The sequence below is a fragment of the Manis javanica genome, chromosome 5 (assembly GCF_040802235.1).
Source record: "Manis javanica isolate MJ-LG chromosome 5, MJ_LKY, whole genome shotgun sequence".
Taxonomy (NCBI): Eukaryota; Metazoa; Chordata; class Mammalia; order Pholidota; family Manidae; genus Manis; species Manis javanica.
Window position 1 is genome coordinate 168,827,560 of NC_133160.1, and position 12,339 is coordinate 168,839,898.

Consider the following 12,339-nt stretch of genomic DNA (forward strand, 5'->3'; position numbering starts at 1 on the left):
GGAAAAATGTCTAGGAAAACAAACATCAAATTATCACTTTTTACTTTGGACATTTCCAAATGCTTTCAATAAACATGTACTAATTCTGAAACCTAAATCAAAAGAAATGATTTTACAATGCTGGGTAGACACTTAAATCCCTCAAGTGTACCCCAAAACTTCCCCACATCCTTTCCTCCTAAGTTCTGGTCAAGGAAAAAACAGTTCTCTGCCCTATTCCGGGACAAGGCCATCAACAGGACCCCACAGAGCCCCTTCCCCGCAGGGCTGTGACAGTTTTGTGACCCTGTATTCCACCCGACCCCTCTCCACATTCCCAGTCAGGCTGTTAAAACAGATGGGATGAGGCCCATGGGGTAAACGGACAGCTCCTCAGGACTCAACGTTAGGTGATGAGAGCAAGATTCAAAATCGTCAGTTCCCCTGGATTTTGATTCTGGACAAACCAAGAGTGTGATTCTCAGCAACTGCACTGGAGGGTTAATGCCCCCTTGCTATGGAGAGCCCACATATCATCAACCCAAACTGGTCAGTGGGCAAAGAATACAATCAGACATCCACACAGGGAAAAGCTACACAAAACATAAATGTCACTAGCGATTAAAGACCTGCCGTGTACAATGGTGGACTGACTTTGCAGCCATCACATCAGCAAGGACTTTGTAGAAGATTAACACCGAGCGGTGCAAACACGCAAGGAGACAGAGACATGGGGCTTGTGGGCATACAAGTGGGTGCATCCTTCAGGAACGAATTTGGCAGTAAGTGCCATGATCTTGAAAAATGTTAAAACCTTGGCCTCGTAATTCCATTTCTGGAAATCTAAGGAGACGATAAGAAATGCAAACAAATGTTTATATAAGAAGATGCTCACCACAGCATGGTTTACAGTAAAGCAAACAGAAAACCTAAGTGCCAAATAAAAAGAAACTAGCCTAGCAAATTAGCCATCACATCATATATTAGGGCCATTAAAAGTTATTAGTGAAGAGCAATGATTACTCATCAAATGCTAGGTGTGAAAAAAGGAGGATTCCAAAAACAACTGCTGTCACGTAACTAGATACGGTCAAAATCGCCTGAATAGACAGGGAATGCAAAGAAATAATCTTTAATATTAATGGTAAGTGGTAAGTGGGGGTAGGACCAGAGGAAGAAATGTTTTTCCATCTCTGGATTTTGATTTTTTGTATTACAGTGGTGCTACTTTTATTATGAGAAAATACAGCACATACATATTAAAAATCGCAAACAACCCCTTGCTTGCCTTGAAGCGTCTCATCATTTGAGGCTGCCTCCTCAGGGAGCCTAGGGACCTGTCCTCTCTGGACTGACCATTCCTGCCCCGGTGCATCTGTCCTCCTGTCCTTTGCCTCTGTGTCATCAGGTCAATTCATGTCAATGTAAAGCAAACTGTAAAGTGTCCATGCTGTACAGGGGCACCTGCTGTGAGCCCATACAGAGGGGAGCCAGGGTGAGATACGGAGTATGTATACACACAATCCCTCCCTCACAAAGCACAGGGCTTCACAGGAGAGCCAGATGGGCACTGAGAGTCCCCATAACCCAGGAACAATGAAAAAGGTGCCCCAAAAGAAGCCCGAGTAACCTATGGATACTCAAGGAGTGAAGCAATTCTGACTGGGGCAACGAGAAGGGAAGAGTTGAGCTGTGTAGCAGAGTAGAAGAAAGGGCATTCCTAAGGGGAGACAGCATGAGCAAAGGCCCAGAGGTGCAGCGGGGTTTAGGGGACAGCATCCAGGATAACAAGTACCCAGATGAGCTTAAGCAGAGAAGGAAAAGTGTGTCCGGATCAGTGAGAGCCTCGCGTGCCAGGCTCAGGACACACTGGGCTTTCTTTCGAGAAGAAGGGGACACCTACGAAGGGCCTGAAGAAGAACTGGACAGACTCCTTCAAGACGATCCCATTTTCCCAGGGCTACGTGCAGTGTGCAGCTCACAGCTGGGATCACTGATGCAGTCAAGGGAGTTCTGACTCCACACAGGCAGACCCACCAAAGAACCAGGGATTCCAGAGCTCTGCCCCCATCCTGGGGCTTCAGCTCACCTTTGTCCTGCACCAGCACCTCCAGCTCCTCCCGGACGCCGTCATACCAGCTTGTGATGTCCACATGGAGGGAGTAGTCACAGCAGGATTTGGTGTCAGCTGCCTCATGCCATTTCTCAAAGGAGGTCAGCAGGCTGGACCCGGGTTCCGGGACAACGTGGTCAACTGGGGCAGGAAAATATGTGTCACATTCCAAATGCTTAGGACCCAAGCTGGTCCCATGGTAAAGTCTTAACTACCACCATCGTGACCATCCCCATCAACACTGTCACTACCACCACCGTGACCATCCCCATCATCCATGCCACCATCAGTGCCATCAACATCACCACCACCGTCACCGCCACTGTCACTCCAGCACCACCACTCCTATTGTCAAGATCATCACCACCGTTTTCATCACCACTCCTGCATCATCAAATGGCAGCAGTGCCACCACTGTCACCACCAGCACCGGCAGTCTTCCTTACCTCCGTCAGCACCCGTTACCGTCACCTTCAGCAGCAGCACATCGACTGAAAGCTTACTTCGCATCTCAGTCTGGGGGAGACAGCCGGTCCTCACCCCCCTGGGCCTCCTGGGGACAGTGACTCAGTCCCACCTTCTCTCCCTGAGCCCTCGGCCTCACACCACAAAGCACCTTGCACCTTTCTTCGCAGCACTAGCCGCAGTACACGGTCTGCCCCCACAAGACCGCAAGCCCCTGGAGAACGCGCACCCTGTCTGCTTTGTTCATTCTCTCCCCGGCCACCCAGCACCATGCCGGGCACAGAGAGACCCTCAATAAATATCCGCTGCGTGAAGAAATGGGGTGGGGACTCAGAACCTCCCTGTCCCCTCCCATCCCCCTTACCACGGTCCTCCTGGTCTTTCACAGGTTCTTAAAACACAGAGGTGTTCATAAGACACATTTTGAAAACCATCCTTTGGTAGATGAGGAAGACGAGGCCACAGGGTGGGGGCTGGTAATGGGGAAGAGCAAAGGGGAGACTCCAGGGATCCTGAGCACTCGCCCAGCGCTCTGTCCTCCACCCCGCACAGCGCCCCTGAGCCTGGAACTGCCATCTCCACCTCTCGGAACCGTCCAAGCTCATATTTTTAAAGCACTCGCCATGGGTGTGCCCTGCCCAAAGGCGCTTCCTGTATGTCTCCCCATAACCCTAGGGTATTCCTATTATCAAGCCCATGTTACAGACGAGAAAGCTGAGGCTCAGAGAGGCTAAACACCACCCACAGTCATGCCGTTGCTGAGTAGCAGTGATCAGGTTCAAACCCCGGCAGCTGGTCCAAGTGCAAGTCTGCCCAGGTCCAAAATCTGGGCTCCTCCTGCTCCCCTAAACAGCAGACACAAGGGCTTCTTTTTGGGTTAAGGGATCAGGACCGTGGCTGCCTCCCGAGCTAGGCCACACCTCCTGGGTCAGGGAGCTGGGGCGGCTCTGACCCACGAGCTGCACCCCCGGCGGCTGGCTCCAGCCTGCACTGTGCTCCCAAAGGGACTCCTAGGACAGGGACAGGGGCGGGGCTGGGGGCAGCTCAGGGACAAGCGGCCTGGACGTGGAGAGCTCAACAACTCTTTAAAAACAACAATTGATTTTAAAGAACATTTAAAATCAATGGTCGCCTATTCAATTAAATATAATCCAAGCAGTGAATGTAGTAACCATATGGTTTTTCTTGTGAAACCTTCGTAAGAGTGTGTATCAATACCTTAATAAAAAAAAATGTAATCCAAACAAAAAGAGCTATTTAAAAAAATACAATAATCAGGCTCCAATGGGCAGTAGGGGAAGAGTCAGCATCCCAGAGGGACCACTGTGGCAGATGATCTTATTTCTACAGTTCCTTCCCAGACCCCCACTACGGTTCATGGTGGGCAGAGTGCAATCCCTGCGACCTTGGGCTTATCCATGTGACCTGCTTCGGCCAAGAGAATGAGGTGGCAGTCAGCAAGTGAAGACATGAGGTGGCGAGAGCAGTGGAAGTTTCCGTCAGGGCCCTCTGTGCTTCTGCTGTCCATCAGAAGAGCATGGTTCAGCTGGTCACTAATTCAAAAATGGGGGATGCACGGTGCCCCAAGCCCAACCCACAGCAGGAAGCAGACCCACTCCAGTCCTGCTCCTATTCCCAGGGACCCTCAACTAAGAAAAACAAGTGTTGCTTGAAGCTGGGAACTGTTTATTATGCAGCATTATCACAACATCAATACTCGCTGATATAATAACCACTTCCCAGCTGTGCAACCTTCAGCAACTTACTTGGCCTCTCTGAGCCTCCACTTCCCAATCTGTCATAATACTGTTTATATCACTGGTTCCCAAACTTAAGCATCTGCATACAAGGTTCAGGAATTTTTTGCTTTATCTTCCTATAATCCATATCATTCTTTACTTAACATTTTTCTTTAAATCAGTTAACAGTTTGTAAAAATCTAAATGCTGACTTGTCTCACCCTAATAATATCCAGGATGTGCTAGTTGTTTTATTTCAATATGCACTAAAATAACTAAACTTTTTAAATGTCTACATTGCCTATGATGTCATCTGTGCACCACCAGTGGCGCACGTAATATCCTGACCTTTATAATAGTGTCGTAGTGAGAATTACATAGAAAGTGACCCTGAGTAAAGTGCCCAGTGCACTGAGCACTGTGGTGTTGCTAATGATGCTGGTGACGAGGAGAAGCCACTGTCTGTGTGCCGAGGCAGGGGTGCAACTCACTGATCATCGTGGTCCCGCCCGCCAGGGCCGCCTTGGTGCCTTGGAAGAAGTCGTCGGCAGCAGTCATCCCCTGGGAGGGCTTCTGCAGATACGTGTTGGTGTCAATGCCCCCAGGAATGACCATCCGCCCATTGGCCTCGATGGTCTTCACCCCACCAGGAACGATTAAGTTCTCTCCTATTTGCCTAGAAACAAACAACAGAGCCAACCTTTGGTTCTTAAAAGAAAAACAAAGTGGCCATCACCGTGTAGTGTCAGTTCCATTAGATAAACACTTCCAGGCCAGGTCCTGAGCAGGGCGTTGGGCAGACAGAGGTAACTCGGGCGGGCTCCCTGCCCTTGAGGGGCTCACGGCCTGATGAGGGGGACAGACCTGCAGGCAGATGTTTACAACCCGGCAGAGCAGAGGGCTGGGGAGCAGGCGGGCCCCTCCACCAGCCTGGCTATTGGTGGTTTCTGGGGGGAGGCAGTGGCAGGGCTGAATCCAAGAGGTGAGACCAGCAGCTATCTCACGTGGCAGGGTTCCTAACAGGCCGGCCCTCAGCGGACCTCACACACTCGGGCAACCGCCTCGGGGACACAGAGCAGAGTGATGACAGCAAGACACAGAGAAAAGCCCTTGGCTCTGAGGGAGGCAGAGCTCTGGGCTGAACTGTGACCTTCCCAAAACCTGTAGGTGGAACCGTCACCCCCAGTGCCTAGAATGTGACTGTACTCGGAGGAGATTAAGGTAAACTGAGGCGGGGTGGGTGGGCCCTGATCGAGGATGGCGGATGTCCTTATGTCCTTAGAAGAAGGGGACTGGGAGGACCACGTGAGCACACAGGCAGGAGGTGGTTGTGTCCACGCCGCGGGGGGCGGGCCAATGAGGAAACCAACCCCGCCGACACCCTGACCTTGGACACCAGCCTCCAGACCATGGTTGGAACTGCCCAGTCCGCGGCGCCGTTACGGCGGCCCTGGACAGCAGCCGGGACAGGCACTGGATTCTCCTTCCAGCCTCATGACCGCTGACCTCAGGAATGTCTCAGCAGCCACAAGACAAAGGGAATCACACTGGGGTGGGGAGTTCTGGGGAACGCGCTGACCACCACTTCTGTTCCCCAATCAAAGATGCCTGCCAACTTCCACCAGGAGGGAAAACTCCAACCAAGGAGAAGAGGGAGAAGAGCCTGAGAAATCCAAGCCTTGCCCCCTGGGTGACAGCTGTCCTATCTGGTGGCACCAGCGTCAGGAGGCGCGTCCTGGTGCTGGGGGAGGGGCTCAGCCAGGACGGACTCAACAGCCTCCACAGTCAGCAGCTGGCTGAAACCACGAGACCCGAACAGGGGCAATTCTTATTTTGAAAACATCCAGTTCTAATTCTGGGGATTGGGCAGCAATATTAGTTTTTCTAAGTCACACAAAACAGCAATAATGAAGATGCAGGAAATGTTGCTTAAGTGACCATGGGGTCAGGCCCCAAACAGAACCACAGGCGCAGAGGTGGAGGCCCCCACTCTTCTGGCCTCTGAGCCACGCTGGCCCCGGCGAGCTGGGTGGCAGCACAGAGGTGATGGTGCTGTGCCTAGGGCTCTCCCACAGGACTGGGCATCACACACTGTCTGTCCTGAAATGGGAAACGGGGCTGTAAAAGCACAGCGCCAGGGTCACGGCGAGCCCCAGGGAACGTTAGCATTGCTGCAGCCGCCCCTGCCTCTAATAGCCAGCCCCTCAGTTTCCATCTTCACTTACAGAATCCTGCCTTGGCCAATCCTCCCACCATCCATCTCCAAACACAAGGCCATCTGTTGGGAGCTGAAGGGCAGGGGTTCAGGAAGAGACACCCCCAAACCTTATAACAATAGCAGTTAACGGCTATCAAGCACCAACCATAGGACGTTCTTCTAAGCATTCACAGATGATCTCACTTAATGTTCACAACTAGTTTTTTAAGAGGACGGGGTCATGTCCAAAACATTTAACACTGGCGAAGGCATGGGCACACCCCAATCAGAATGGGCACTGGCCGTACACAGCCACACTGTGGCATCAGGGAGGTGTGGGTATGTGACTCAGTCACCGTGCAGGGGCGCCAATGAATAACTCTTGTCCAGGGCCCCCGTCCTTACCAGGCAGGAACATTATAAACTCTCTGACCTCCCAACAATTCATGAGTAAGTATTTACATTTTGCAAGACTGGAAAATGGAGCCCAGAGAGGTACAGTGACGTGTCCGAAGCCACACAGCAGGTCAGTGGTGGGTCTGGATTCAAGCCAGGTCTCCCCAAGTCTAACGTCAGGGCTCTCCCCACATCAGCTTAACTGCCTCCCTGCCTCCCTTAGGTAGAAGCAGCAGATTCTCCTCAAACTGGGATCAAACTAAATGGAACACCCAACGAATTAGGAGGGAGCCTCCCTGAATGGTTCTCAATGGCAGTGCGGGTGGCAGGGAAACAGAGGGTGGGGGGCAGCTCAGGGGATCAGACACTTCCCCCCACTCCCATGCCACCCTCACGACGACTCAGACTAGCATTTCATTCACCAACGCCTAGCAAATTGGATGAAAGCTCAGCGAATCTTACTGGATTCTGTACAAACACAGCTGAAAAGCTTTTAGGAAAACCTGGCAAATGGCCACAAAACGAAAGAATTCTTGGGGATCCATCAAAGTGAAAGGAAACATCTGAGACTCCTGAGGCCAGGTGTGCCTGGGGCGGCGCCCGCAGCTCTTACCCCCGACACCCGCTTCTCAGCCCGCGGGATTCGTGCTGCGCACGAGCGTCGGCATCCCTGCTAGGCACCCAGTCATGGCCACGTCTGCTGTGCTTAGCAAAGTGGGAAAAGCAGCAACAGGAGCCTCTCCGTTATATGTATATATATAAATACACACTTATATATTTAAGATAAAAAGGAGGTTCCAACTAGAGCAGCTGATAAATGAATTTATTTATGGAAACTGCTTATTTCCCGAACAACCTAGTTAGCCAAAGTCCTAAGGCTCCACGTGCTCACACATCACAGCAAGCACTTGATGAATGCAGCTCAACCCATGAGCACTTGCTCCAACTGTACAGGTATTAGATTGCAAACCTCTTTGGGGGCTAACCTCAGACTCTGTGTGTCTGGCAGAAAGGGGGCTCGGTGACACTCCAACATCATGCCCTGGAACCCCAAGCAGGGAGCTCACCCCAGAGTGGCCGTCTCCTTATCTAAGCAGTACTTGACTGAGAAATCTCGCTCCCTGACCCCGATCTGATCAGCGTTTATCCGTCTGGTTCCAGGATGTACTGTGGGTGGAGACCAGGTCCCACCAGGTCCCACCATCTGGCGTGTGACGGTTCATTTGCTACACTTTTCACTAGTCAGCACTCCTTGGTCCCAGCTCTGCACCTGGCACTATGCCAGGTCCCAGGGTGGAGAGACAACAGGGCCCCTGGTTGACGGCCCACGCAGCTGGCAGGTGCTGTGGCCAACACACAGACTGGCCAGCACGGAGAAATGCAGCCAGCACTGAGTCAGGGAAGGCTTCCTGGAGGAAGAACCACAAGCTGAGCACATAGGAAAATAGGAGTTGGGGGACAGGGGAACAGAATGAGAATCGGGGAGGGCAGAGGCAGTCCAGGTGGAAAATTTCTGGGCAAAAGGTTCCCAGGTGAGAGCTTCTTGGCCAAGTTCTGCCAACGGCAAGTTTCCAGTGTGGCTGGGACGAGGGAACAAGGAGAGGGAAGGAAGGAGGGGTGAGGCCTGAGCTGGGCTTGAAGGGGTCAGAGTCTGGAGCTAGAGCTGTGGGGAGGCAGAGAAGGGCTGGCATCCTCCTGGGCACCTGGTCTTCCCTGGGTACTTTGCACAGAGGGCCTCTTAATGCTCACCACCACCCACACCTCCTCTTGTCCACTCCCACCCGCTCCTCCTCACCACAGCACAGGTGGGCACGGGGATGGGCTTGCTCGCAGACCCCATTCCTGTCTGACCTCTGTACTAGAGTGCCCTGCGCCTGCCTTCCTGTGCCAGCCACCCCAGCTGGGCCCTGACAGTCCCTGACCCAACTCTCCGAGGCCCCTGGGAGGAGGCGGAGCAGCCAGCTAACCAGGGCACTTGTCCTGTGAAGAGATCAGACCCTCCCCACGACCAGCCAGTAAAATGTGGAAGCCACATAAAACCCGTAGTAGTCCAGTGTTACATGCTCCCCCAAATTCATATTTGGGGACACCTAGCACCTCAGAATTTGCCTATATTTGCAGACAGAGCCTTTGAAGAGGTAAGGTAACTAAGTTAAAATGGGACTGTTAGGGTGAGCCCTGACCCAATGGGACTGTGTCCTTCTAAGGAGTGGAAAAGCCACCAGGAGTACACGTGCACACAGGGACAGCCACGTGAGGGTACGGGGCATGGAAGAAGACAGGCAGCCGAGCCGGGGGTGGGGTGGCGGGGTGAGGCCTCCGGGGGCCCCGCCCTGCCAGCACCTTGGTCCAGGACTTCTGGCCTCCAGGACTGTGAGGATGAATTTCTGCTGTTGCTGTGCCCCGTCCGGGGTATTGCTGTGCGGCCCTGCTGCCTAATGCACTGGGACGTCCCCGCAGGGCAAAGAGGGAGCAACAGGGAGAAAGCAGACGAAGCTGCACTCCCAACAGCGTCTCTTCTTTAAGTGCCAAGGCTCTGGACCTGAACACACCGCCTTTCAGTCCTGGCCCCTCAACCGGATTCCGGAAACTTTGGGCAGGTACAAGAAACAGCTGTGAATGCGGTCAGCTGTACTAAATCACAGTCTGCCCTTGCCCCTAACTAGGTCTGTAATGTGGGGGGGTTACCACCCCACTTCCACAACAGAACAGGGGCCACAGGGTCTGCCCCCCATGAGCCAGATGGCTTTCACAGGTGCTGTGGCAGAGGACCTGACATGGGGTGGGGTACAGTGGGGGGCACTCAATAAATGCCAGTCCCTTCCCCACAGGTAGTTTGAACCTCCCCACATCTCTCCATCCCTGCCGTTCACAGGAACACAGCACAAAACAGCAGCCTTCCACCCCCTCTAAGGGCCGGGCAGCCTAGGGAGACTCGCTTCCTAGCGGGTGTGTTCGGGTCGACCCACTTTATGAGTCCGTCTTCCAGGTAGACATCCGCATAGAAGGACTGGTCATCGTTGATGATCCGTCCACCTTTGATGAGGAGTCGGTCACTCTGAAAAGCCAAGCAAAGTATTAAGTGTCACTGGGGAGAAGCCAGGAGCTTTTCTCCCCTTTTAACCTTAATACAAAATCATTCAAGTATTTTTCAACAGAAATGGCATTAAAAAGCCCCCTCATATCCATCAACCAGATTCAGAAGCTTCAATATTTTGCCATTCTCATTTCATCTACTCCCCTGCATCAATACTTTTGTTTTTGCTGAGGTAATTTAAAATAAATCCCAAGCACTGGATCATCTTGCCTGTAACTATTGATTGTACATCTCTGACCGCTAAGGGGTTTTCAAGTAAACATAACCTCAAGCCATTATTCCAACATACCCCAAGTAGCATTAATTCCTTCATATCAATCAACAATCAAGCCATGCTCAATTGCACCTGAACTGTCACAAAAATGTCCTCACACTGGGCTGGTCTGAATCAGAATCCATCCAAGTCCCCACATGCACCCAGCCCTTGGGTCTCTGCGGTCTGTCAGATCTGTACCGAGCCTCCCCCCTTTTAATGGCATTCACTTGTTGAAGAAATGAGGCCATTTGTGGAACTTCTTAAGGCATTATTATCGAATATAATAAAACTCAATTTAGGTTTAAAAATATAGTGAAAAGACTACGAAATAAACAATTCCCACAGCACAATCTCCACCCAGTATTCTGATGTTTTACTCCGTCATTTCCCTGAATTTTCCACAGCTGCCATTATAGCACACATCTCCCTTCACTCACCCATGAGCCCATAAGGTAGTGAGTGGCCGACGGCCTCGGCTCCAACCCCAAGGAGCCAGGAGGCGCCAGGGGCAAGCTGGAGGTGCTCTCCTTGCATGTATGTGGGGACAGACAGGTTTTGCAATCATGGGGTGTACAGGATTACAGAAATGTAGGGTGCCTGCCAAGCACAGCGACTGCCAACCATATTGAGGGTCAGGCAAGGCAGGCTCAGACCGAGAGAGTAAGTCGAGAGCTGTTGGGCGAACCAAAGCAAACAGTGAGGAAGGCCAAGGGGGACGAATGTTCAGTGTCTGGGCAGGAAGAGTCGGTGGGCAAGGTCCAGCAGCGGCAAGGAGTGCAGCAAACTCTAGGAGGGAAAAAGAACACACTCTGTGTCCTTTGTGCATTTTATAATAAGTGTGGCCCAACTTATTATATGTTCTTCAAAAACCATACTTTTAAAATTATGGATACACAATAAATTAATTACACATTGCTGGACATTAAAGTAATTTTCAATGTTTCACAATGATACATATCACTGCAATGAACATCTCTGCCCACAAAGCTTTTCCTTTACCTTGGATTATTTGTTTGGCTAAATTCTCAGAAGTTTAACAACGGGGTCAAACAGTATAAAAAAACCTCATTTGTGGCTCTCGATAAATATGACCAGATTGCTTTCCAAAAGTATTGTCCCCATTTGTCACACATGAGATCACCAAGCACCCTTATCATTAATACTTGTTAACTGGCATTTCTTGGAGGCTGGAAATTTTTTGCCATGTGCTTATGTACTATTTGCATTATCTCCTAGCTGGAGTTGTGGTGATGAATAAAACACTCTCTTGTTCTTAGGCTCCACCTCTTGGGTAGGGAAAGAGACAGTAAACAGATGATAACAATTCATGGTAGCCACTCCTGTGGAAGTGTCTTGAATGGGGTCCCCTGAAAGCAGAGCCTGAGGCAAGGATTTGGAGGCAAGTAGTTCATGTGGGAGAGGATTCCAGGAACTGGAGTGAGGAAGTGGAGACAGGGAGGCAGGCAGGGATTTCCAATACAGCGTGTGCACTGATCTGGCCAACACAGCAGGCAATGGGGGCTGGATCCCACCAGGATCCTCTGAGGAGCTGTACGGAAAGCACCAGTGGTCCCAATGGTCTCACGGCATCAACCATGAGAGGAAGGTGGAGGATGCTTTGCAAGCCCAGAGAAGAAGGGTTTAATAACAAAAGGAGGAATCAGGGAAGGCTTGCTGAGCAGAAACAGAGTGTGCAGCCTGCTGCTCAGAACCCTCTGATCAGTACTGAATTTCCCTCAGAGTGAAGCCAAAGTGAGTAAGACCTTACCTAATCTGGAATCCCACTATTTAGGCAAAGGTCACTCTCCCACTTGCTTCAAGTGTCTGCTCAATGTGATTTACCTGAGAGCCTTCCCCTTGGCTGCCCCGCTTGGAACCCCATACATCACTGCCCTGCCAGCAGACCCCACACCCCTTACCCACTTTATGTTTGCACAGTACATCTGACATGCAATTCACCTGTGTGTTTGTGTGACTTGCTCTACTGACAGCCATGGTGTTACCCCACTCGCTGTACCAGGCACAATTCACAGACCAGTGACATACATACTGATGTAGATGGATGGTGCCACCTAGAGTTGTCTCCAGATGTTTCCT

The 12,339-nt window shown here is 51.4% G+C and overlaps 1 protein-coding gene across 3 annotated transcripts in view; it reads right to left on the bottom strand.

Moving 5' to 3' along the window:
* Nucleotides 1–12,339, bottom strand: part of CRMP1 (collapsin response mediator protein 1) — a 70,676-nt gene that overhangs the window by 35,392 nt on the left and 22,945 nt on the right. For 2 of the 3 annotated variants that reach the window (XM_036991124.2, XM_036991129.2), the window contains exons 2-4: nucleotides 9,859–9,947; nucleotides 4,788–4,972; nucleotides 2,069–2,233 (exon numbers count right to left, since the gene is read on the bottom strand). In XM_036991124.2, the coding sequence (XP_036847019.1) occupies nucleotides 2,069–2,233; nucleotides 4,788–4,972; nucleotides 9,859–9,947 (439 nt within the window). Of the gene's footprint in view, nucleotides 1–2,068; nucleotides 2,234–4,787; nucleotides 4,973–9,858; nucleotides 9,948–10,679; nucleotides 11,029–12,339 lie in introns of all 3 variants that reach the window. The other variant, XM_073237869.1, reaches the window with a different exon arrangement.